The sequence below is a fragment of the Triturus cristatus genome, chromosome 8, assembly GCF_964204655.1.
Source record: "Triturus cristatus chromosome 8, aTriCri1.1, whole genome shotgun sequence".
Classification (NCBI taxonomy): domain Eukaryota; kingdom Metazoa; phylum Chordata; class Amphibia; order Caudata; family Salamandridae; genus Triturus; species Triturus cristatus.
This window is the reverse complement of record NC_140591.1, coordinates 223,100,766-223,128,087: the sequence shown is the minus strand read 5'-3', so window position 1 is coordinate 223,128,087 and position 27,322 is coordinate 223,100,766. Positions and strand designations below refer to the sequence as shown.

General features: G+C 46.1%; 1 protein-coding gene across 1 annotated transcript in view; it reads left to right on the top strand.

Moving 5' to 3' along the window:
- MRE11 (MRE11 double strand break repair nuclease) overlaps nucleotides 1-27,322 on the top strand; it is a 453,446-nt gene that overhangs the window by 215,601 nt on the left and 210,523 nt on the right. Inside the window, exons 10-11 of the mRNA XM_085621402.1 lie at nucleotides 117-197; nucleotides 20,980-21,106. Coding sequence (XP_085477528.1) covers nucleotides 117-197; nucleotides 20,980-21,106 — 208 coding nt within the window. The remainder of the gene's footprint in view (nucleotides 1-116; nucleotides 198-20,979; nucleotides 21,107-27,322) is intronic.

The window sequence follows — 27,322 nt, the reverse complement described above, 5'->3', positions numbered from 1 at the left end:
CATCAGGCTGAAAGAGTAAAGTGCTCATTTTTAAGGCATCGGTTTTAGTAATAAAAACCAAAGCAAATCTTTCTGGCTGACATGCTGTATTAACGCACCCTGGCTTTACATTCCAGATTGAATCAATGCTTGAAATTGCAGAAAGAGAGCACCTGGGAAACACCCGCCAGCCTGAAAAACCCCTGATACGATTGCGAGTAAGACTTTGCTGCTTGTGTTGAAATATAACCGTACTAGCTTATGCATTTGAAACTTAATTGAGAATGTGCATTATTTGGATGAGTTGGTCCTCCTGTTTTTTATCTCTTCAAGTGTGTTTTGCTGTTGTTAATTCTGTTTGTGTAAAATCACTATTTCAATCAGCGATTTGTGTACAATAATATCAGAAACCTACATGAAGATAGTCACTGAAGTAATGTATTGTGTTGGAGTTTATTGATCTTTTCTAGGCTAGACTATAACCCTAATAGTAACTAGGTCCTAAAGAAGATGGGATAGCAGTGATAAATACTACAGAAGACTCCAGGCTGCAAGATGTGTAATTTCAGGGGATTCTCCACACTCGTCTTGGGTAGGGCAGTCCCAGACTTCCGCCGGCTAGTCGCTAGAACTAGTGCATGGATTTCCATTGTCTGTCCATACTCTGAGGTTAACGAGCACTGAGTTGGTGGTCGTTGGAAAAGAGCCTGTTGGGAGAGGGAAGCATTCCCTCTTCCTGAACCAGAGGTTCCGCTTTATTACCATTCTCTCTTCCGTCAAGAGCTGGGGGGCCTGTGCATCTACTGAGAGTACAGCTGAAGGCCATTTTCTGGCATTGAAAGCCTTTTTGCATCAGCTCACAAACAATGCATACGAAGCAGATTGTCCCATACATAACCCAGTGTCTTCGCTAGTTTAAGAAAAGATGTAGTTGCTGGTAAATAACCCAGCTCCTTGCACTTGTATGCCTATGGCCTTCGCTAACATGTTTCTGTAGAGAGCCAAGTGGTAGTGATGAGTGGAAGCTCAATACGTTGATTTACAGCAGGATTTTGCACTCTGGAGTTGTGTGTGATTGACCAGGATGTCTTGCCCAGACAATGTTGAAGGTGGCAACTCTTCGGGTGCTGGATGTGCAGATCTTTGTTGTCTCTGGTCCTTCAGAATTGACTGCTCTATGATATGCAATCTGCCTCGTTCACACAGCACGCCGATTTCGTTTCACTCTTTGTTCTATTGATCAGTGATATGATCATTGAATTTTTTAAAATATATATTTAAAATATCTCGCACATTCCATTTTTATTAAAACAATACATGCCTTATCATTTTAATACATTTGCAAATGTTCCACCACACTGTTTTTGTTTGTCCTGCCTCCCGAGTTTATTGTGCAGACTGTGGATTCTCTAAATATTTATGTTTTCTTTAGACTTCACCGCTGTGAATCAAAACATTTCATTTACTTATAACACATATAAACCGCACTGTCACCTTACAGCAGAGGTCTTCAAACTTTGACGCCCTGTCAAAACCTTTTCGGCGTAAGGACAAAAATTTCTAGAACTTGATACACCTCATCATTGACAACTATCGATAACCATAAACGCCCCCAATTCGAACAACAATTTATATTTACAGTGGGAAAATATTAAACAGTGTTTAGCATAGCAAAGGTTAGTGATCGTGGGGGCGTGGTCAAAGGTGTGGCTAAAAACAAAGGGCCTCATTTATGAGGAATTGATGTAGGGCAGCGCCGCAAGTCTTCTTTCTGCGCTGCCCTATGCCAATGTGAAAGGGCAGGAATGGTACATTCTTGCCCTTTCCCCCTGCGTTGGCACACAAATTTCTGCCTTGTGCCAACATAGGCAGGATTGTTTTTGTGCAGGAAGGGGCACCTTCCTGCACAAAAACAATCCAGAGAGGGACTTTCCTCTTTCTATGTGTGTTGCAGAATGCAGCATGGAAAGGGGAAATAATGAGGAGAAATGAAAACATTTCTCTCCGTTACGCCTGCTGTGTGTAGGCGTAAGGTTTTGGCGCTGCCCCAGGTTTACATGGTTTTGTAAATCTGTGGCATTGTCAAAATCCATTGCCGTTGCGTGGGAACACCCACCGCAATGCCCATGATACCCCTACTTGACACAGAGTAAGGCAACGCAGCAACTTGCACTGCTTTGTTTTACTCCATAACTATGAGGCCGTGCAAAGCCACGCTGGGTGACTTTGCGGTGCTACATAATTCCAATTGAGACGCTTGCGCTGCCGGAGCTTTATAAATTGATGCTCCAGCGGCACAAGCGTCTTGTAAGCCCCAAAATATTTTGTTCTGCGTAAGTCATTTTTTAAATAATATTTTAGGATAAAATGGAGCTTCCAAAATGTAGATTTTAATAATACCAGTACATAAGTGATGCAATTTGTTTTTTGTTATTTTGCATAACTGTCCCTTCAACCATCCTCAGGGGTACTAAACACTGTGTAAATACAGTTACAATTAAAAGCAGGACTTCACAGCCCAGGTGTTAACTCTTCCTACTACCAATGAAAAAAAAACAAATCTTTGCAATCACAATGCTTGGAGTGATTACCGCTCCCAAGCACGCTTTACGTTTGCATTTTAACTCATAGCTGCATTTGCATCTTCAGCCAAGCAGGCATCCTGGGGTGAAGTATTGTTTTACTTGTCTGCCTGGCCTCTATTTTTTCACAGCACAGGAGACTCAATTAACTTCAGCAATTAACTTCAGCAGAAGCATTTTCAGAATGAAGCACCCAGACCGTTCTCTTTTACCAAAAGGAAAAGCACATTTTGGATTTCAGGCAGAAGTGAGGCCTGGAAATGTGCGACCCCCTTTCCATGACTCCACGACCCCCCTGTGGGTCGTGCCCCACAGATTGAAGACCTCTGCCTTACAGGTATCCTGGCTCTGAAGGCCTTTACATACTCAAGAGGGAAACTGCTATCGAGCAAGCTGAATCAGTGAACATTGGGTTACACAGGAAAGAGCCAGGTTTTTAAGGCTTTTTGAAGTGCAGTAGGTCTGTTGCAGAGCTCAGGGCGGTTGGAAGATTATTCTGAAGCTGAACAGCTCTGATCAAGGTTCGACTGCCCTGCCTGTGTTTTTTACAGAATTTTGCAATGCTAATGAGTTTTGCAGTTCCTTAATGGAGGCATCTCCCTGGAACATATATTTGTAATCTTCTTTGCAGGGGCAGAGGACCCTTACCATGAAATGCTCTGAAAACTATGCACAAAGATTTCAAGGCTATCCTCTGATTTACCAGGAGCCAATGGAGTTCCTTCATATCATTAGAGGCAGAGAATCTCCTTGGCCTATTCAGTGCCAGCATAGCATCTGAAGCTTGGACTTGGTTCAATCTCTTTATTAGGTATTCCAAGTAACAACATCACAGTAGTCAAACCTACTTAGTGTCACGCTTCGCACAATCAAAGTTTTTGCTTGAGAGGACACCAGTAAAAGTTTCCTTCAGTCTCAGAGAAGTGCAAAGCAAATGCCTGCCATTTTATTTACATGGCTCTCAATGGATAGCCTGTCGTCACAGGTGACACTTAAAATGTCTGACAAATTATTCTCCTTTGTTGGTGGCCAGAAATTCGGGGGGAGTGTCACTGGGATTTTAATTGCTGGACGGCACAAAAACTCCGTTTTGTTCCCGTTGAATTTTAGGGAGTTCCTGTCTGGCCAATTGACAATTTTACTGATGCATTTATGATTTGAGACCAGAGAATCTGGCTTGTTGCCTTAAATGGACAAAATCAATTGTGTATCATCAGCGTAATTCACCAGCCTAATGTTGTGGGATTTGATGAGTTTTATTAGAGGCCTCATATAAATGTTAAAAAGGATTGGGCTTATTGCCGATCCCTGTGGGACTCGAGGTTCCATGGTTTTGAAGTCAGGGCAGTATGTAGGCAGCAGGACCACTTGGCATCGATCGGGAAGGTAGGAACCCTTCCAGTTCAGTACTGTGCTGCAGACCCCAATCCCGGCTAATCTCGCCAATGGTGACTTGTGATTCACCGTATCAAAAGCAGCTGATAGATCGAGTATCATCAAGACCGCTGACTGTCCACCCTCATCTGGAGTTTGTCCAAAGCCAGACGCAGAGCAGATTCAGTACCATGCCCTGGTCTAAATCCGCTCTGCTCCTCCTCCAGGAGACTTTGACCTTCCAGATGATGGAACAATTTTTTACTTGCGAAGCGTTCTATGATTTTTACAGGAAAGGGCAAAAGTGATATTAGCCTATAGTTACTGAGGACCGCAGAGGGTTTCTTCGGTAGGGGGGTGAGCGTGGCCTTTTCTAGGCCTGAGAAACAGTACCAGATTCCAATGATTAGTTGCATATCTGTAATACAGGGGGAGCAATTCATCTGCCATGTGTTTCCAGACTCTGTGTGGTAGCGGGTCTAAAGGCGGCCCAGATGTAGTGGACTGTGCTATTTTTCTAAAGCACTTTTCAGTCATAGGTTCACAGGAGCTTAGCTTTCTAAAGTGGCTGGCAGGAGTGTCTTTGGGGCCAAGATCTGTCGGTGGTTGAAATGTCATAATGTCCACAGTGATCTTTTTATCGAAGAAATCTGCATGATTATCACATAATGCCTGTGAGCGTTCAGCTACTTGCTTCGCTCACTCTTTTTATATAACTCTAATTAGTTTGCACATGAGATCAATTACCTTTTAGCACTGTTAGGGTATTCAAGAATTGCATTTGCATAATAATTGGCATTTGCCTTGCGGACCTCCGTCTTATATTTATTTAGGGCGCTCTTTAGTCGTTTTTTGTTCTCATCTGTTTTGGAACTGCGCCAATTTCTGTCCAATTACTTGCAGGCTTGTTTAGATGTTTTTAGTATTGTATTGTACTATGGGGCTGAGGGTCTGCATCGTATTTTAGTACCTTTCGAGGGTATTTCGCTATCTGGTGTTTTAACAATTTTTTCCACTGCAGCTTCATAATTATCTTCTACTGTTGTCCTGTGATCTTGTAATGTGGCTAGATCGAACAGCATTCCCTGTGCTGGCCTATTCAGTTTATGCCATGCGTTCCCTTTTCTCATTTTGGCAAATTCTGAATTACAGCTATTTAATGTCTTTATTAATATGGAAGGCCACAAACGCAGGTTTGGTCCAGCTCATAGATATAATGCCATCCATTAAAATGTTTATTTTTGTTGGTTATTTGTTGAGAGCAGGCCCTTTACCAGGGCTACAGAGTGCATCAACCCTGTATACTACAAAAGCAGCTCAACCAATCAACAATAAAATAAGAAAACAACCACCAACGGTACATTAGTTCAGTGTACACATCATCCCCAGGTGCATGTATAAAGGTAACCAAACACCATTCCCCACCCCGCCATCTCGACCCCCAATGCCCACCCCCACAGCAAGTGATTCAAACAGTACATTAGTAGTCCATAATCATGGAAACATCAAAACCCCTTATTGCACATGTAGGTGTGCGCATCTCCTAGACCACTCACAACTCAACCTGCCCCGATGCAAGTGCTTCCCCCCCAGCAAATTTCAAACTCTGTTCCTGTGTGAAAGTTTGTTCCGTACCTTGGGATTACGAGCCCTGCTAACTACCCCCAGCCATCACCTTGTGCATGTCCCTCAAAAATGTGGCCCAAATTTTTGAGATATCCTGCAATTTCTCAACACGGCGATTTAGTTTTATAAGAGCCTCCTCCGCCAGTGCCCACTCAATAACGTCTTTACACCAAAATGTAATGGGAAAGAACCTTGTGCTGAACCACCCTATGGCCACTGTAGTCTTAGCCAATACTAAAGTGACCTGTAGGAACTTTGAGTGCATCTTACCCCCTTTAGGTTGTTTCACAATACCGAGCAGGCGACCCCTTGATCTTCAATGCTGTCACAGCCTGCAGTTGTGTCATCACTGTTGTTGAATAGTCCTGCACCCTGGAGTATGCGCAAGCCACATACATGAAGGAAGCACTCTGACCCCCCACATCTGGGGCAATCCACACTCCTGTCACCATACATTTGACTAAGCTTAACAGGTGTTAAATATGTGCGTTGCACATCATTGAAGTGCGCTAGCTTATATCTAGCATTGCATGAAAGCCGTTTCACGGATTCGCATGTCATGCTTCATTCCGCATCAGTCAGGAGTGTTGCCAGCTCCTTACCCCACGCCCGACGGCCGCAGGCTCAGTCCTAACCCTTTCCGCCTTGAGGGCTTTATATAGATGCGTCACCATATGTCTCACCACCCCAGCCCTCAACAGCAAGTGTGGGGTTTCCATCTCTTGGTGCTTATTTGGGAAATCCATCCAGATTTGCTGCACCTTCACAAAAGTTAGGAATTTCTCATCCTGGTTTTTCACCTCGTACCCCAAATCCCTTCATCGCACCATTAAAATGTCCTCACTATTGCGGCTTTAGGGCAACGTCCAGAGGACAAGATCCCTAGCAAAGTGAGGCCGCTTCAAGCCCCTAGTTACCATCTGCAACCACACCTCCAGCACATCCATTACAATGAGTTTCGCTGATGAAAAAATGAGGTCAAACGCGTGATCACCTTGTTGAGTGGGGCCATGCACTAATTGCTGCAGTCCCAGGATTTCACTAGGGCCCTCTAGTTCCTTGAAAGGGAGTGATAGGTCCTCTTCTGCACACATATTAAAATCTCCTAGGATGGAGAAGTTTGAGTGGGTAAGGGCCAGGCTTGACATGTGTCCTATTAAAGATGACAGGTAGGGGGTTGCTGGGCCCGAAGGTCAATAGCAAAGGATTCCTGAGAGAACACAGCCTTTCTCAGATCTTAATGTGAACCCCATGAATTCGGGGCCTATCAGTTCATCAAGAGCAAGAGTGGTAAAGTTCTATATTTCTTTCAAAATTATGCCCACTCCTCCTTTGCTGTTTCCTCCTGGCCTGTGCAATGTATGGAAATCTGGTGGACAGGCCTCTCCCAAATCTATGGCTGAGTCGGGAGAAGCCCAAGTTTCTCTTATGAACAGTATGTCCCACTTATAGGTTTCTAGCATCAGATTAATCTCTGTAGAGTGTTTTACTGGAAACCTTGCATTTATGAGTCCACATCTCATTATGTGAGATGTTCTATTAATAATGACAGAGGTAGAATCTTCACATTTCCCCATGGTGGTTCGTATTATTATATAATAAATATCCAGCTTATCTATTTCTAGAAGTTGCCTTGACTTGTGTAACATATTCTAAGATTTGCGCTGTCAGTAGATGGGCCCCTGTCTCGAGGTTGCGACTGGCAGCATGGCTGGCACTGTGTGCGTACGGGTGCAGACGGGCTTGCCTTTGGTACACCAGCCGTGCATCCGCTGCACGGTTGCGCTACCATCTTCATTAAATAGTTTCCTCCCAATGGACACTAGACCGCTGACCAAAATGGGGCCCAAAAATGTTTAATTTGATTAAGGCAGGTTATCAGTATTTCAAATTCAATGCAATTCAATTTATTATGTTTGTCAACATAAAAACGCTTTAAAAACTCAATTTTTCCCCTTTGCTATGTGCAAACAATTCTGTTTCCCGTGCAATTATCGCTAGCAGCAGCAGTGACCTGTCACAACATGAACAGATTGTGGCAGAAAATACACAGAAAAGTATTTAAAGACAACAAACTACTAACAACTACTATTATCAGTATCTCATACCTTTTCTTATTGTATTTATCTATTTTAGGTTTTTGTGATTTGTGTGCAGCTTGTTGGTATCCCAGAGCAAGGGGCACCGTGTTAGATAGGAGTTCTGAAGGTACAATGGGAAGGTTTTAATAGTCAATTGCCATTCTAGCCCATCCATGTGAGGGTGATATAGAGAGAGTTAAGTAATGGTTGAACATGTCTAGGTAGCGTTGAGTGGTCTTGTTTACATATTTGTCAAGAGATTGCTTGCCTGGAGAGTGACAGGAAGATACATCCTTGATGTACTGAGGTTCCCCAGTATTGGAACTTTCATAGATTCTCATGCTTTGTATCATTCCCCGTCGTCGGAATGGGAGCCTCGGTAACAAAAATATATATATATATACATATGTATAACCATAGAAACAAAAGAGAAAAATAGGCCTAGGCCTCATCTCATTTTGTAGTATATCACCCTCTTTGTGTAAAAGAGCCCAAACTTTTGCCAGGGCCAATCAGCACAGCCTCACCCTCTGGAACCTTCCTGAGAGAGCTCAGAGCCTCAGATTTTTCTACCGCACGTTGTGCTAGGGAGTCTCCACTGAGCTCTGCTCAGTTTTTCTCAGAATTTAACTTTTGGATATCTTTATTGCCATCTTTTGTGACAGAATGTCAGAAAAGGAGAAGAAAGCTTTATTTAGAGCTTGTGCCTCTTGTGGGAAGAAGAGACTGTTTGTGGAAGACAGGCATGAGAACTGCATATACTGCCTGTACCCGGAACACAAGGCCACAGACTGTAAAATTTGTCGGACCTTCTCGACCAAGACCTTGAGAGACAGAGAGGGGCGCTTGCTGACGTGGCTGCAGAAGTTAAAGACCAGGGAGGTCATCTCTTCGGATGAGGAGGAATCTATCTCTGGCACCTCCTCCAGGAGATCGAAGAAGAGGGGTAGGTCATCTCCCTCCACTTCTGCGGAACCCCCTCTCAAGGTTCCTCTCAAAGCCCCTCACGGGATCTCTGACAGGTCTGAGGAGGCTGGTCCCAAAAAATCTCCTCACGACAGTGTAAAGGAGAGGCAGGGACGGGCTACTGTGGACATAGCCCCTAAGGACAAGAAGGAGGTTGCTACATCTTCCACTCCGTCCCAGAAGGAGAAACCTGTAAAAAAACATGCTGCAGAAACTCCTCAGTCAGTTCCACTGAAGAAACCGCGTCCGTCGACGCAGGCGAAAGCAGGTACGTCGACGACGATCTCCTCAGTTAAGCCTATTTCCATGGGGTCGTCGACGAGACCGTCAACGATATCTACTTCGTCGTCTTCGACAGCGGTGTCGACGACGAAGACCACGTCGACGATGACGACGAGTTCGTCGATGTTGATGACTACAAGTTCGTCGACGAGACCGTCGACGGGTGCTCCGCCGACGATTAAACATACTCCGTCGATGAAGAAGAAAGCTCCGTCGACGACTGCTCCGTCGACGACTGCTCCGTCGACGACTGCTCCGGCGACGACTGCTCCGGCGACGACTGCTCCGTCGACGACTGCTCCGTCGACGACTGCTCCATCGACGACGATCACAGGACTGTCGACGGCCTCATCGTCGACGACGATTTCAGCTCCGTCGACGACAGTTGCCCCTCAGTCGACGATGTCGTCGTCGAGTTCGTCGACATTGGTAATCCCGTTGCCATCGACTCCGTCGACGAGACCGCCGACGGGACCGTCGACGACGAAAAATTTGGAATTTACCACCCAAAGATTAGTGATTACACCGGCCATGACTTCCCCTAGGCGGGTCACGCCTTTGCCACCATCCATGCTTCTCGAGGACTCGGAGGAGGATGAAGAGGATGGGCAGTTTGGGGACGCATACAGCCCTTCAGACCTGAATGTCAAACAGCAGGACACAGATACGGAGGAGTTTTATGGTCCAGAGGTGCAGGAGGGGCACCAAAGCTTGACACAGGGATTACGCCCCCGCTCTCTGAGGCAGGACCTGATTGCCTTGCCAGTGGCTTTAGTGTCGGATTTGCAACAGATGCTGCAAGACTATAGATCTCGTTTTCCGACGTTGTCGGATCGCACTCCAGTGCGTCCTTCTCCATTGGAAGTGCCACGTGACATGCCAATGGACTTGCCACCTCTACCAAGAGAGGTACCTCGTTCCATTTCACCGGTGCTGCCCTTAGTGGTTCCCCAACCTTCAGGTACGGAACCTGCTGATGATGACGCAGACGATGCAGATACGGACGAAGACGATGAGGGACAGGTGATCCCTCTTACAGATCCAGGGGATCCGGATGGGGACCCGGATGATACGCAGGATCCAGATGCTGTAGGCCGAGAGACAAATATATCGCCTCCGGCGGACATTGGTGGTTTCCATAATTTGATGGAACGGGCATCCAAGAGGTTTGGTTTGCCCTTTACGGTGGAGCAGTCCGACTGCTTCCTATATGACTTTAAAGCCCAATATAAGAAGTCTGTAAGATCAATTCCCATTATAGAACATGTCTGGGATGAGGGTCTGAAGACAATGCAAAATCCAGCAACAGTCATTCCGGTTCTTCCCCGGCTGGAGAAGAAATACAAGGCACCAGAGGGCAGTCCTGCGTGTCTTCTAGGACAACCTAAGCCGGATTCCGTTATTTCACAAGCCGCACAAAGTAAGTCAAAAAATCCGTCCACTCCATTAACCACGCCTCCAGATAAAGAAGGCAGAAGACTGGACAATGTGGGTAAAAGATTCTCCACCATGGCCAGCTTGTTGGTGCGTGCGGCTAATTCTCTGGCTATTCTGGGCAGATACGACCGCCAGATGTGGTGTGATATGGAACCATTCCTGGACCAGCTACCAGAAACTAGTCAAGACGAAGCCAGACAGGTGCTGATGGAGGGAGAACGATGCTCTTCGGAAGTCATCGACTGTGCGATGGACATTGCTTCAACTGCTTTCAGGGCTTTGGCAGGGTCAGCCGTCTTGCGCCGTCAAGGCTGGTTGAAAGCGACCTGGTTTTGCCAGGAGGTCCAGAATAAGATCTTGGACCTCCCCTTTGACGGAGAGATGCTTTTTGGTAAGCATGTGGACGACGCCCTCCAAAGCATTAAAAAGGACACCGATACAGCTAAGTCCTTAGGATCTTTGACCTACCGTAAAGTGCCATTCAAAGGGGCACGTGGTCGGGGGTTTTCTAACTACAGAGGAAACCAACGACAATATTCCACACAATCTGGACAGTCCTATAAAGGTCAATATTCCAGCCAGCGCCAAGGACAGTCGGCGTCTTTCTCTCGGCAGTCCCAGAGAGGACGTCAGAATCGTCAGGGACGAGACAACGCCAAGAGGCAATAGCGGCCTCCTGGCTCTGGCTACTGTTCCTCCCCTACCACAAACACCGGTCGGGGGCAGGATATCTTTTTGTCTGGACAGCTGGGTGCGTTTAACATCAGACCGGTGGGTCTTGAATATAGTTCAGAGTGGCCATACGTTGGAGTTCCAAGATCTTCCTCCAACAAGAGCTCCAGACGCCCGTGCAGCGAAACATCTCCGACTATTACATCTCGAAGCCCACCAGCTTTTCATCAAGGGGGCGATAGAGCCCGTGCCACTTTCACAAAGGGGCAAGGGGTTTTATTCCAGGTTCTTCCTGGTTCGGAAGACGGAGGATGCATGGCGTCCTATACTAGACCTCAGGGAGCTCAACACCTATCTCATCAAGCTCTCTTTCAGGATGGTCACTCTCCAGGATATTCTACGACTACTCAATCCGGGAGATTTTTTGGCATCCCTGGATTTAGAGGATGCTTACTTTCATGTTCCAATCCACCCAGCTCACAGGCAATATCTACGCTTCACAGTAGGCAAGAGCCATTTCCAGTTCAAGGTGCTCCCGTTTGGCCTTCGGTCGGCACCCCGCATTTTCACGAAGATGCTGGCACCAGTCGCTGCTTTCCTGAGGAAGCAGTCCTTGGAAGTGTTCCCGTACTTGGACGACTGGCTCATCAAGGCTCCGTCGTTCAGGGCAACGTCTCAGGCTGTGTCAACTTGCATAAGATTGTTCGCCCATTTGGGTCTTCAGCTCAATGTGTCCAAGTCGGAACTGATACCCTCCAGGTCACGGAAGTTCCTTGGGGCAATTCTGGACACGAGACGATGCACGGCTCGTCCGTCAGAGGAGCGTCAGGGCAAACTGGCCGCTTCCGCTCGTCAAATGCTGCACAAGAGACATGTATCGGTCCGACAGTACAAGTCCTTGCTCGGATCAATCTCATCCTGCATACCTTTGATACCGCATTGCAGGCTTCATATGCGCCCTCTACAGGAGGAGTTGGACAAACAGTGGCGTCAGGCAGAAGGATCGTTCAACGACAAAGTATGGATAACGCCTGCCATGCGCACAGCCTGCGAATGGTGGCTGGTGAAGCAGAACATCGCAGGAGGATTAACGTTCCGAATCCCTCCTTCTCCTATGGTGGTGACCACGGATGCTTCCCTAGAAGGGTGGGGAGCAGTCCTCCAGGAGCTTCAGGTCAGCGGTCACTGGAGTCCAGCAGACAGACTGCACCACATCAATCTTTTGGAGCTGAGGGCCATTCACTTAGCCTTGCTGGCGTTCCTTCCCAGACTTCAGAACCGTGCAGTGCTGGTCCGGACAGACAACACTACGGCCATGCACTATATCAACAAGCAAGGGGGAACGAGATCGCGGACGCTGTCCAAAGAAGCTCAGGTGATCTGGGAATTTGCGATCTCTCACGGGGTCACTCTGCGAGCCGAGCACCTAGCGGGGTGTCTCAACATCACAGCGGATGCTCTAAGTCGGCAGACGAAGGGGACACACGAGTGGGAGCTGGATCAGGCCACGCTGGAGGCAGTGTTCAAGAAATGGGGTACTCCGACTATAGACCTCTTTGCGACCCCGGAGAACGCCAAGTGCCGGTTTTACGCAAGCAAGGTTCCCCAGCGAGGGTCTCTGGGGAATGCCCTTTCGATTGCTTGGTTCGGCGCATTTTGCTACGCCTTTCCTCCGATTCCCCTCATTCCTCGAGTTCTCAGGAAGGTCAGGGCAGAACCATGCAAGATGATCCTCATTGCTCCAGCATGGGCGCGGCAGTTCTGGTACTCGGAACTCCTACTTCTCTCCCAGGATCGCCCGATTCGCTTGCCACTGATTCCATCTCTGTTATCGAGAAATCAGGGGCAAGTCCTCCATCCGGATCCGGAGTCACTTCACTTGTCAGCGTGGCTCCTGAACACAGAGAATTCCGCCATCTGAATCTGTCTAAGGAATGCAGGGATGTTCTATCTCAGGCGCGGGCACCAAGCACTAATAAGACCTACAGGGCAAAATGGAAGAGATTTTGCCTTTGGTGCCAGAGGAATAAGCTCCATCCTTACAAATCCCTGCCACATCAGATTTTGCCCTACATCCTGTCTCTGGCTAAATCAGGTCTGGCGCACTCTTCAATCAAGGTACATCTGGCTGCCATATCCCGCTTTCGACGGAAGACATCGGGGCCATCTCTATGGTCTGCAAGGATTGTTAAGCAGTTCCTTAAGGGGTTATTTCGGATGTATCCTCCGGTCCGGCCACCTCCGCCTATCTGGCAGCTTAACCTGGTACTGGCTCAACTGATGAAAGCGCCCTTTGAGCCGATTCACAAAGCGGACTTGAAGTTCCTATCTTGGAAACTAGCCCTTCTCCTGGCATTGACTTCGGCTAGGAGAGTTAGTGAACTCCAGGCTCTCTCTATAGTGGAGCCTTTTCTACAGTTCAAGAGGGATGTCATGATTTTGAGAACCAACCCAAAATTCATCCCGAAGGTGCCTTCGGAGTTTCATTTGAATGAACCCTTAATTTTGAACTCCTTTTTTCCGCGTCCTTCCACTCAAGCGGAACGAGCATTGCATTCTTTGGATGTCCAAAGATGCCTGAAATTCTATCTGGAGCGCACACGCTCTTTCAGAAAGTCTACTCAACTATTTATCGCCTACAGTGCACCACGGAAGGGGTTACCGCTCGCCAAGAGTGGCATTTCCCGCTGGATCTCCAGTGCAATTAAGTACTGTCATCAGGCTGCGGGCAAACCTTTGGATAAAAGGGCCCGGGCGCATTCTACGAGAGCGATGGCGTCTTCAGTGGCTCTCTTCGCTGGAGTGGCGATTAAGGACATTTGCAGGGCTGCAACGTGGAGCAGTGTACACACCTTCACGAAGCACTACTGCCTGGAATCGGTGGGACGAGCTGACGCTGCTGTTGGTCAAGCAGTCCTCCGGAATCTTTTTCAATGAGAGGTGAGCTTTCCCTACAATCCCTCCATCCTGGTAAGCACATTTGGTTTCAGTAATGGTTGTTTTATCATGTACACTGAGATGATTTTGTAAAGCCATGTATTTACCGAAATGTGCTTGTCGTGATCTACTGCTTGCTATTCTGATACAAAGCATGAGAATCTATGAAAGTTCCAATACTGGGGTAAGAAAACAAGTTACTTACCTATAACTTTGGTTCCCCAGTATTGGTAACTTTCATAGATTCTCATGCGCCCACCCACCTCCCCTGGGAAAGCTCTGCCGGTTTACTAAGGTAGTGGCTGTTGGCACAACGGCTACGAAAATCTGAGGCTCTGAGCTCTCTCAGGAAGGTTCCAGAGGGTGAGGCTGTGCTGATTGGCCCTGGCAAAAGTTTGGGCTCTTTTACACAAAGAGGGTGATATACTACAAAATGAGATGAGGCCTAGGCCTATTTTTCTCTTTTGTTTCTATGGTTATACATATGTATATATATATATATATTTTTGTTACCGAGGCTCCCATTCCGACGACGGGGAATGATACAAAGCATGAGAATCTATGAAAGTTACCAATACTGGGGAACCAAAGTTACAGGTAAGTAACTTGTTTTCTTCATAGATCATTGTGCCAGCAAACTAGTTGGCATGAGCTTCTGACTATGCAGAATAGCACCTGCCTGTAAATTGTCTCTTCACAGTGGTGCTGGGTTTTTGCACAAAACAATACAGGCAGGTCTCATTTGTCCCTTAGGGGCTCCACTTTGATTTCTTTTTACAGGGTTTGGGGCAAACTATCAAGAAAGACTGCTACCACCGAATGTGAAAAACTAATTTTAAACAAATGTTCTTTACAACTGCTTCTCACCAAATGTTAAATAAAATACACTACGCGAAACAGATATCCTCTGAATTTTGGTGAAGTAAATTGAGTTATACTTAAATCGCACATGAGCATACCTTCAATCAGGCTCTTTAACTAAAGCTATTTTTGGGTTGGAGACCCAATGACCCACACCCATTGAAGATGAAGAAACTGACCAGCTACTTTTCATCATTTATGCACATGCATGATTGTGAAATACCTGTAAAATAATCAATACTATGTATCGCAGTCACTGCTCAATAAACATACTAAGCTTATTGTATGGACCTTGACATGTATATTCCGTTTTCTGATCTCGCCAAGGCCCATATATATTCTTTTACCTCTAATATTACTAACTATTTTATGATTACCAGTTCTTCACAGGTGGCTAACTATTTAGTGGCATGCTGAATAATGCACTAATAGATCTATCAATTGTCAAAACAACAGCAAATGTATACGAGCAGTGCACCAAAAAACATTTACATGAGCCTGTCTTTTCTTCTGAGCCAAAATATTTACGTTATAGGGATCAACAGCACTATGCATGTAATGTCAATAGTACAGACGGCGCAGTGCTAAAAAAAGTGTGCATATATACAGTTGTGCTTAAAACACTAATGCACCCAAGGTTGTTATACTTTATGCCCATAAAAATATCCTTAAAAAAATGTTTAAGGTTTTCACAAACAGCAAATCATTTTGCAACCTAAGATGTGTTGTCGACGTTTTGACCCAATATCTATTTCGCGAGACTCGGCAGGGCTAATGGCATCTGTCTGTGGACCTGGAAAATGAATGAAAAGATGGGCCTCAGTTCTATGTATGCAGGGTGTTTCATACGTTAAGTCGTCAAATGTGTAACTCGTTAAATTCACAAACCTCTATTAGCTTTCATATTGGCATGTTTTTACAAACACAGGACACATCACTTTCCGAATTTGTACTAAGTCAACATCTCACTACAACAAATTTTCATGATTGCGAGAATAATTTTTTCAAATATCTATAAAATATTAGACATGATGTGAATCATTTTCTTTTACCTATAGCGGATGCAGTGGCCTATCAACTCTTGTTGGATAAAAGCGAGAGGGCTTTATCCAATATCACAACTGCTGAATATTTATATGGATGGCTTGAAGAATAGAGATAAAAGAAAAGCAGCTTATCCCCTGAGTTCTAAGCACTCAACTTGTGACTCTAAAGCTTTGTGTTTTACATAAAATGAAATGAAACCAACTGACACAATGTGTACATATTCATCCTACTAAAGATTGCTCTAACTAGCGAGATGTAACAGTTTAACCTAACAGGATTTACTTTCACTGATTGGATGCCCGTCTTCCTGAGAATTTAGTGAGCGCGGTTCAGTGTCTGCTGGCGGTTCGTTCGTCTGTAGGATAACTATGAATCGAAAGATTATCCTGCGCGGGGAATCCTATTACTGGACCAGAATGACTCCACAAAATTAAAGACCGCTCACCACAGTAGTTCAGCGGCCATGTTTAAATTCATTTGTGCTCCAGGTCTCAGCGTGGGTGCTGAGAGCTCGACCAAGGTCGTAACATCAAGATGCACGCACCAGTGTTGTTTCTGATGGTACTGAGGTGTACGAAGGGCCGTGCATGTAGAGATCACTAGACATATGGGCTACCAAGAATATTTGAACTTTTCCCACCCATGTGCATGTATATGTCATGGTGCATCCAGCCAAAAGAAAGGTGACCCTGAATGCAGTGGAGAGATTCACAATGTTACTTTTGCGTCTGAATCGTTTGGACAGCAGTTGATTCTAGATTCAGAGGGAGAAGACACAATTTGCAAGCAGGTACTGAGCCTTGTGTCCGCTGCATTAGATGTATTGTGCTCTCTTGAGAGGTGTTTGGAGCAGTCTGGTCCACACTCTTGGTCAGAGGATTTTGTAACAACTCAGCGATGATGTCAATCCAAGGGTGTGAAGCTACTGTTAAAGACTCGGAGAAAGTGTAGCATATTATCCACAACTCGCGTGTCTTGGAACTAATGGCTGAAGCCACATTGTGTGTCATTTCACCACCAAAGAGAAGACAGGCTTCAATGAACATCCTTTGGAGACCACAGCAGAGGTAGGATTGAATTCTAGTAGTTCACAGAAGCGGATGTGTGGGTCGTGCCAAAGATTAATCTATAATTTAAAATGGAACGAGTAAACATTTCTAGTTAAATTGGCTAGATATTATCACCCCTTCTGCCCCCAACATCAGATTTCCTGGTGAGCCTCCAGTCTGCTTTCTCCCCTTATAGGGTTTCACCCATTTTGTTGTATTTAGTTGTAGTAGTTGTGCTATTCTAATTGGTATCTGTGGTCTATGCTACAATGTCACAATATAATTGTGGCAAGCTCTGACAATGAAGTATATTGTAATATATATATATATATATATATACAATAACTAGCGTCTCTGAGTCCTGATTTTACACTTGCATTACATATTATTGATGTGTAAGACCCTCTTTCATGGCTCATGGCACAAGCAGGGATTACTGGGCTTCAGCCGTGGAAGTTAAGATGGTTTCTCAGGGTGGTGGTGTTGGAGTGCTCAGTAGTAGTGTAACTATTGATCAGGTGCAGATTGAGTCTCACCCTTTTGCTTTCTTCCTTTAGAGTTGGTTAGTCTCTTACCACTATTGAGTGGAATCAGTTCACAGAGTTGCAGCCCGCACCCTGGCTGACCACGCCCTGAAAGATGTAGCCTGCTTGGGCCAATCACACTTTGGCAGTCCCAGCCCGGCATGCGCTGATTGCAGGCTGGGTCAGTGCTACCACGCTCAAGCCGATGTCAGTACACTGTCGCCACCAAGCTACATGCGAAAGGCATGACATGAACTGTAGTCCACATTCAAACTTAAAAAGAGCCATAAAATTCAAATTAACCTGCCCATCTGACACCCCTGCTCAACAAGCTGTTATATCGAGTACTTCACTTTGCCCATGCATGCCAGGTTAGCATGATACCAGGACTAAAAATCAAAAGTCAAGTTACCAGGGGGAGGAGCCTAGCCTGCAGCCGAGATGGCTGCCTAGCTCTTCGGCTCCGCCGACCCTTGCGCCCTTCGTCGATATCCTGGCAAGAATCCTGCGCCTCCGAGCCCTACGCTTACCTGCGCCACGTTCCTGACCACGTTACTGTGACTCCGGTCGAGAACGGAGCTGCCCCGGCGGAGTTGAGCCCCGGTTTCCATTCCGGCCTTCCAAGCGGTCGCAGCCGGGCCATTGTTTAGTGGGGACGGCCGGCGGCGACAACGATAGCAGCGGCCGCTGTGGAGAGGGAGGAGCCGGTGCACCGGACCTGGAGCGCGGCGCTGGGATTCTCACAGCAGCCTTTTCCAGGCTCGGCTGCCCAGCGCGCCCCGCTCGCAACATTGTATCCGGCTCTCGTATACTGTATCCCGGCCCAGCTGGGAGAGGGCCGGGATCGCTTCTTTGTTGCAGCCTACAGCAGCGGACGCCATCTTCCGCATCGGAAACCCTGGTCTTGCCGGTGGGTTTCCCTGCACCACAGATTCCCCTGTCCTTGAAGCCTCTCCACGACCGGCTGCCTCCACGTTTCCGGCACCACCAGGGCCCCGCAGAGAGCTCATCACTTTCCAGATACCGATGGCTGGTGAAGGGGGCTTGCTTCCCGGGGCGCTCGATGGTTGCTTGCCTAAGATGGCGGACGCAACAGCACCCTCCATCCTTGATCCACCGCTGGGGCTTCGCGACATCCTGGCAGCACTGGAGGACCTGCGGTTGGCCTTCCACGACTCTGCCACTGGTTTGGAGGACCGGTTTGATTGGACTTTTTCAGCTGGCCATGAGGATTCTCCAGTGCGGCATGCTAAGCCACATCTTCAGTCGACTGTCGGTGGATCACCCGAGTTGAGGTATGTGGCAGTGACGGGGGGACGTGTCCCAGTGCCCGCTGCGGTACTCTTCGGCTCTGCCCTGGAGGAGTCTGACAATACTGCTCCCTTGGTATGGCCGGAGCTTGTGTCTCAGACGCCGTTTTGCCCATCTCTTTTGTCCTTTGGTGCCACGTCTCTGAGCGTCCTCCTGGACTTGCTTCCTGTACATCGGCCGGCCGCTACTCTGGAACTTATGCATCGTCCTGCTCCCTGTTGTACTAGCCACGGCATGGCAGTGGCGCATTCTGTGGTCCTTTACTATCGAGCTTCACTCCAGTTTGACTTGTCTTTTACACCTCGACTTCTGCAACGGACTCCATGGTGGCCCATCCCGTCCAGGTTGGCTGTACTGCAATTGGATTCTGTTGGACTGCAGATTCGAAGGGGCCAAGGCTGAGGAAGGGGGTTTTTCTTGTTGCACATTGATACGTATATGGCTGGGACTGGGACTTGTGACTGTTGGAGGTACATGTAGCATGGGTGTCAGGTCGGGGCCTGGGGTTGGGTGACCGCGGATAATCGATTTTGCTTGCATTGAATAGATCCTTGGCCCTCCTCCGATCAACCGTGACATTCTTTTTCTTTTTCTTCTCTTTCTCTTCTCCTACATTTCGGGTACTCTTTCGGGGCGACAGACACACTGCTAGGGGGGGTAGGCCGTAGCCTCTGCATGCGTGTAGGGTGGGGGGTATAGTTCCTTGTTGGGTTTTTTTTCTATGGGCCTCCTTTTTCTTTCTTTCTTTTCTCTTTTTCTCTTCTCCCTTTCTACTCTTTACCTTTCTCGCTTGCTCTTTCCTTTCTTCTTTCTTGGGTCGATGGGAAGATTGGGAACGCGTGGGTAGTGCTTGGGGATCGTCATGTGATATGCTTCTTTTCTATCCTGATTTCATTGAGTGCGATTGATTACCTTACGGATAATGCTTGCTGACTCTTCTGATGATCGTTGCCCACTATAGTCCTAACTGCATTGCTTTGATTCGGATCCTTCCAGACCAGTTGATATGGACTTATTTCAAAACTTTATAAAAATTAAACCTCATCATCCTGGCGCTCGGCGGCACAATTGTGTGTAACGTGACCGGGTCTTTTCGTGCTTGTACTGATATGCTGCTGAGTTGTATAATTGCTTGCTGATGTGCCCTTTATTGTCGAGGCCGGCCTGAGGGTTGTAGGCCCGTATTTGTCTGCACATACTGTTAAATAAAGGTTTTACAAAAAAAAAAAAGTCAAGTTACCATATAAACTTATTCGGGCATTCAGGGCAAGGAAACATTCCTGTACTTTATGCAGAAAATATGCCCGTCCCAACACCCTGTGTTTTTCCACTACTAGAGCAGTGGTTCTTAATATGTGATCTGAGGATCGCTGGGGGTCCACGAGGCCTAGTTAGGTGGTCTCCAACTGTTTTACACAATTAAATAATATTAACATGAATCAATAAAAATTAATAAAGCATATGCAAAAAAAAAAGCAAAAGAGAAAAATTGAAAACTTTTCCTATATTTGATTGTGAATTAAAAAGTATTTCAATATTTGAGCATTTGTATGGTCTCTGCTTGTTTTGTATTGTTTTGAGGTCCAAATCATCGAAATTGCTTAGGCCGGGGGGTCCCCGGCTTTCAATAATGATTCAGTGGGGGGCCCCAGAACCCAGTCATGATTCAGTGAGGGTCCACAGAAGTCAAAAAGTTAACAACCTCTGCACTAGAGTCAAAACAAGCAGCTTCTTTTGCAGGAATTCATATCCATCTGTATATTCTGTAGGAGGACATTGTTCACTTGTGTGATGAATGTGGCTCTGCCTGAGTACCACAGAGGGATTGGGTAGATTTTTGAAATGTAAAGGAATTAGTATAAAGTTGATTTGCTTGGTTAAAATTGTGTTGCCCTGTGCATTACATACAGGCTTGGATTCTCGTGCTCTCAACCTAATGGTTCCTTGACAGTTTTCTTTTCATTAACATTGTTCACTTGTGTGATGAACGCGGCTCTGCCTGAGTACTACAGATGGATTGGGTAGATTTTTGAAATGTAAAGGAATTAGTATAAAGTAGATTTGCTTGGTTAAAATTGTGTTGCCCTGTGCATTACATACAGGCTTGGATTCTCGTGCTCTCAACCTAATGGTTCCTTGACAGTTTTCTTTCCATTAACATATCATTTTACACGTAGTATTATGGGGGAAAGGTTAGCAATTTTCCATCTCTTGTAACACCTACTCTCATTTAATCTAAATTTACATTTAGGTAGATTACAGTGGTGGCTTTGAACCCTTCAATGCCGTTCGATTTAGCCAGAAATTTGTTGATCGAATTGCCAATCCTAAAGATGTCATTCATTTCTTCAGGCATAAAGAACAGAAGCCTAAGAAAGGTAAGGAAGAACAACATTATTTTTAAATTTGCAAAGTTTTTTCGGTGAACAGTGACTGTTAATGAATGCGGAATTTCTCTGTGAATTGGATAAAGGCATGGGAGTGCTTCAATGCGACAGAAGGAAGTCTGACTGTATGCTTGAAGCTGTTTGGCATCCTTTTGCATCTGGCATCACAATAAGGCCAAGAGGAGTGATTCTATTTGTTTCTATTTCTAATTATTGTATGTGGAACTACATCTTGACAAGAAACACTTGGCTATATTGTGCCTAGGCCGTGCATGAGTACGCTTGGCCAGTGGTCGCAAAAACTTTGGCAAGTGTGGATTAGGAGATGGAGTTGGACCTTTGTGGAAGTGTGTTGAATCTAAATTGTTTGGTGATGCCCTGTGCTTTTTATTTATAACAACCCAATGACTTGCTCTATGAATTGTATAATACTTAATGGAGGAATTAAATGTATTCTGAGTGTTCTGGAGAATTGGAGTTGTTCACTTTTCCACTTTACAATTATTAAGTAAACGTGTTTATTACATTTTAAAACATAGATATATTTTTGTAATATATCTTTACTTCGGCACTAGTAATAAATGTAAAGAAAATATGTAGTAATGAATGTAAAGAAAATATGTAATTTAATCTTGACTCATCAAGAGCTTTGATGAGTCAAACAGACAGTTAACAGTACCTCTTCTAAGGGCATGTTCAACTTTTCAAACACCCTTTCTCAAGAGACTTTTCAGCTACTGCTTCCTTTATCGCAACAAAATCCCTGTGGGTCTCTTCAGTGTGACTCAGTAACATGATTGGGCTGTGTTCATCATCACGAGTCCTGGATTACCAGCCAATGTGTATAAAATATTTGTGGGGGCCATATACTCTTCCTATCACGCCCTCACATGACTAAAATGCCATTTAAAAATGATAATCTCCCCTTCAAGCAGTGAAGCTTCCATTTCTTTTCCATTGTCTTCCTAGTTGTAGTTAATAAGACGATTGCTATACATGCCAGTAAATTAATGGACCCTAAAGGCTCTGGTGTAGCAAGGCATTGCTCTCGAGCACAGGGTCAGCTTCTGCAGACGACCAAAGCCAGTCAAAGTCAATGATTCCTAAGACAAGCTGATCAGAGATCCTTGGGCAGAAATCAAATCCGATCCTGAAGTAATAAATCCACAATAACCTGTACAATTGCAGCCTAAACCTGAAGAAGATGCTATAGTCATCCACAGTACCAACTACAGCAAGAATGCCTTGGGGAGGAAATTGGGTGACCCTGTCTCCATGCATTCCTGTGCATTTTTAGGTTAAGTGTTGCTGCCATCTAGTTTCTAAAGAAACTGTCTGGTGCATGATAGCCAACGAAATGGCTGTCATTTTAAACTCACCTGTTGACTTTCCTGGCGTGACATTCATTAGATTTCTTCCCTGTAAAATTGAGGCCTGTGAATGTGGTGGATAATAGAAAGATAAAGTGGTGGTTGCCCCCTTCACTGTGGGCTCCCTTATGAAATCCTTCATGTAGAATACTGGTTTCACCATTATTGCAACATGTCACTGGCTCGTGACAGTTGGTGAGAGCCAGGACAGGGAGCAGGAGTGGCCGTGTCCTGTCTGCATATTAAAGACAGTTCTTTAATTACCTACCTGTCTTTGTTGTTCCTCACAATACATTTTGGCAACGAGGATGGGATACGAACCCACGCATGCAAAGCACAATGAATTAGCACCTTGGATAACCAATAAATTGTTTTTGGATGACTCATTTAGCTTTCTCACTGTGTGAGTGAGCCTTGTGGTCCTTCAGGGGAAGTGAGGTAGCTGCTAATGGAGCCTTTCACCCACCTGCCCCCATCACCTCCATCTGGAACTTCTTTGGCCTTTGGAATGGGCAGCATATTCTGTCCACATTGGCGATGAGAGTTTGGAGCAGACTGGTGCTCTTCCCCTGACACTTCTTGAAGGTGGTGTGAAGGAAGCTCTGAGCAGTCGCAGAGGCATATGCACAAATGCAGGAGAGGGGCTTCCAAGCATTCAGAATAGAGCAGCGAGACTCGCACTCAACCTCTTCCTTGCACCCACATCCCCTACCTCAGAGACATCCACTGGCTCCCTATACACAAACGCGCACAGTTCAAATTACTCACACATACATGCAAAACACTACATAATTTTGGCCCAGCCTACCTGAACGACCGCATCAACTTCCACACCCCTACCAAAGAGCACAGCTACCCTCTTACTTGCCCCTGTCCCTGGCATCTGAAGAGCAAGACCCGTTAACTGCTCCTTCTCGTACCTGGCTCCTGAAGCCTGGAACGTACCTTTACATTGAATCCGCCAGCTCAGTCCCAGAATTCTGAAAGATACTGAAAGCTTGGCCTTTCTCCTAGGACCCCGATAGGGCAGCTAGCAAGCCCCTATTCTCATCAGGGCTAGGATACTCTACTGGGTGAGATGTGTGCTTTACAAGTACACTTAACCTAGCAATAGAATGGTAGGGGTCTCCGGATCACCACCAGTGCCATGCTGGGAAGTTTGCCTTAGATTCTTGATACTGGTTTTAGGAGTCCTTTGTCAGGCTAAATAGCAGTGATTCCAGTCTCTGTTTTTGCTTCTGCTGTTGCTTTGGAGTTTAATTGACTCATATTTTGCAATCCTCCAGTGCCTACTTGTTTTACTGTCTCAGCACCATTTTGGTACTCACATTGCAATCAGGGTTACTTGGTCCCGGTTGTGGAAATTGGGGTGTTCTACCTCAAGTGTCCAACACTGGCATAGTATGAACTCTGAAACCTGACACCAAGTAAACCATTTAGCTCTTGACTTTTAGGGTAGATGTGTGGGGTCAAACCCAACTCAGATATTCACACACAAAGTTACTCTCATTGGATTGTTGACCCAGTGTTTTAATACTATTAAGCAAAAGTACTCAAACAATGCACCCAAAATGCTGTTACAGTAATTCTGACGATGCCCTTAGTGTGCCCTAAGTAGTATTGTTACTCTGTGCTCTCACTAATTGTGCAGTTCATATGGACCAACTCCTATGCTTTAAGTATGGCTTATAGACCCAATGCTCATCGCATCATATGAATGCCTCATATATAAGCTCAATGACTCGGATCCCTCCCTAAGCACGCTACGGAGGTATGGAATCTTCACACCTCCATCAACCCCGATGTAGGTTTTTTGACTGAAACCTGGCTTAAACCGCACTCAGCTCCAGCCATCCCCCTTGCCTTGCCTGTTGGCTACAGGCTCACTAGAATGGACAGACTAACTAAAGTGGGGGGTGGGATTGTTATTATTTATAGAGACGGCATCTCTGTCTCTATACTTGAGCAACGATGCATCTCTAATATCGAAATATTAGTTTTCCGTATTGACTTTAGTCCACAACTAAGCAGGAAAGGTGCCTTGGTGTATCGGCCCCCTGGCCCTTTGACAGACTTCACTCTTCAACTTACAGAAATTATAGCTCCCTATGTCATTTCGACCAGCAAATTTTTACTGCTGGGAGACTTCAATATGCACAGTGAAAACACTACCCATCCTGACTTGTCACAGCTTCTATCAGATCTTTCTCTCCTAGGTCTTACCAAGCTTAATGACGGCCCGACACACTCCACTGGACATACTCTTGACATTATTTTTACTAACACTTCCAGTATCTCTTGTGAACCCCCTTGACCACAGACATGATCTGATCATGCCTCCATTGAATTCACCATTCTAGGTCCTAGGGTGACGGCTGCCCCTCCCTTAGCCTCCCCTAAGAGCCGTAGACAATGGCACAAGTTCTCCTCGTATGCTTTCCAGGCTGCTTTTTCAGCTCCCTGGGAAACTTAACCTTCCAACTTGGAAGCGGGCTTAGCCCTGTACAATTCGACCAATTCAGCCAGGCGTCCTCAGACAGCCTGGTTCTCCCTGGAGCTCTGCACTGAAAGCGGCAATGCACAAATCTGGAGAGACGGTGGCGTAGATCCCAGGAGACAAGGGATAAAGACAATTATAGGAGAGCCCTTTTTATCTATCACAAAAACATAAAGGGTGCGCGGAAAGCTTTCATTGCCTCCCAGCTAGCGGAAGCGGAGAATACCCCTAAAACCCTATTTCAAATACTTAAATCCTTCACTAACCCGAAGGCCTGCGACAACCCAGAGACTCCATCGCAAGCGCTTTGTGATGGTACTGCACAGTATTTTTTGGAAACAATTTATCGTATTTATGACAAGATTTCTTCTTCTGGGAGCCAGCAATTGGATGCTCTTCCTCTTGATTCACCAGCAATTGTTACATCGCATCTGCTGGAGAGCTTTCTTCCCATATCTACCGAGGAGGTGGAAACCTTACTTTACACAGCTAAATCTGGCTCCCCACTCAACGCCATTCCTGCTAAAGTAGCTTCCTCCCTCTCCAAACAACTGTCCTAGTCTATAGGCACCATCTTCAATCTCTCTATGAGAGAGGGCTATCTTCCTTGGGAATGGAAGACAGCACAAGTCATCCCCATTCGTAAGAACTCTAAGGTACCTATGGAATAGTTTTCCAAGTTCTCCTCGTATGCTTTCCAGGCTGCTTTTTCAGCTCCCTGGGAAACTTAACCTTCCAACTTGGAAGCGGGCTTAGCCCTGTACAATTCGACCAATTCAGCCAGGCGTCCTCAGACAGCCTGGTTCTCCCTGGAGCTCTGCACTGAAAGCGGCAATGCACAAATCTGGAGAGACGGTGGCGTAGATCCCAGGAGACAAGGGATAAAGACAATTATAGGAGAGCCCTTTTTATCTATCACAAAAACATAAAGGGTGCGCGGAAAGCTTTCATTGCCTCCCAGCTAGCGGAAGCGGAGAATACCCCTAAAACCCTATTTCAAATACTTAAATCCTTCACTAACCCGAAGGCCTGCGACAACCCAGAGACTCCATCGCAAGCGCTTTGTGATGGTACTGCACAGTATTTTTTGGAAACAATTTATCGTATTTATGACAAGATTTCTTCTTCTGGGAGCCAGCAATTGGATGCTCTTCCTCTTGATTCACCAGCAATTGTTACATCGCATCTGCTGGAGAGCTTTCTTCCCATATCTACCGAGGAGGTGGAAACCTTACTTTACACAGCTAAATCTGGCTCCCCACTCAACGCCATTCCTGCTAAAGTAGCTTCCTCCCTCTCCAAACAACTGTCCTAGTCTATAGGCACCATCTTCAATCTCTCTATGAGAGAGGGCTATCTTCCTTGGGAATGGAAGACAGCACAAGTCATCCCCATTCGTAAGAACTCTAAGGTACCTATGGAATAGTTTTCCAATCTTCGCCCCTCCTCTCCTGAGCAAGGTTTTGGAAAAATATATTAACATACAGCTGTCGAACCATGTCGAGACCTCAGGTAGCTTGGATCCTTCTCAATATGGATTCAAGCCCAAATACAGCACCACGGAGTCTGCCCTATTAGAAGTCACAGATAACATCAGGATGACCCTAGATGGGGGTCAGTCTACGATTCTCGTGCTGTTGGACCTTTCGGCTGCTTTCGATACGGTCTCTCACCAAATCTTGCTCAGGAGATTAGAGGAGATCGGACTTAGAGGTTTTGCTTTTCAGCGGATGACTAGTTTTCTGTCTTCTCGCTCCCAGAGTGTCAATCTAGGTCCTTTTCCGTCGAAGCCTCTGGAATTAAACAAGGGAGTTCCTCAGGACTCGTGTTTGAGCCCCACTTTGTTTAATATCTACATTGCTCTCTTGGCCAATCTTCTAAGATCCTGTTGTTTCACACCGATTTCTTATGTTGACGACACCCAGCTCCTCTTTTCGTTCAACAAATCCTACTTGATGGCTCAGTCCTCTTTCTCTGCTGGTATGACAGCTACTGCAAATTGGATGGAAAGCAATTTTCTCCAACTTAATGCAGAGAAGACGGAGATTATGCTCTTCGGTGAGGCTCCTCTGCTTTGGTCACCTGATTGGTGGCCGGCAGCTCTCGGTTCTCCCCCTGCCCCGAAGGCTCTTGTTAAAAACCTGGGCATTCGCCTCGATCGCACTTTGTCATTGAAGGAGCACGTTGCCTACACTGCCAGCGGTTGCTTTTATGTGCTGGGTCTGCTTTGACGAGTCTTCCTGCTCCTCCCAGACTCTACTCGCAAAACACTTGTCCAGACCATGGTTGTGAGCCGGTTGGACTACTGCAATGTTCTCCTGATATCTGCTAATGAGCCCT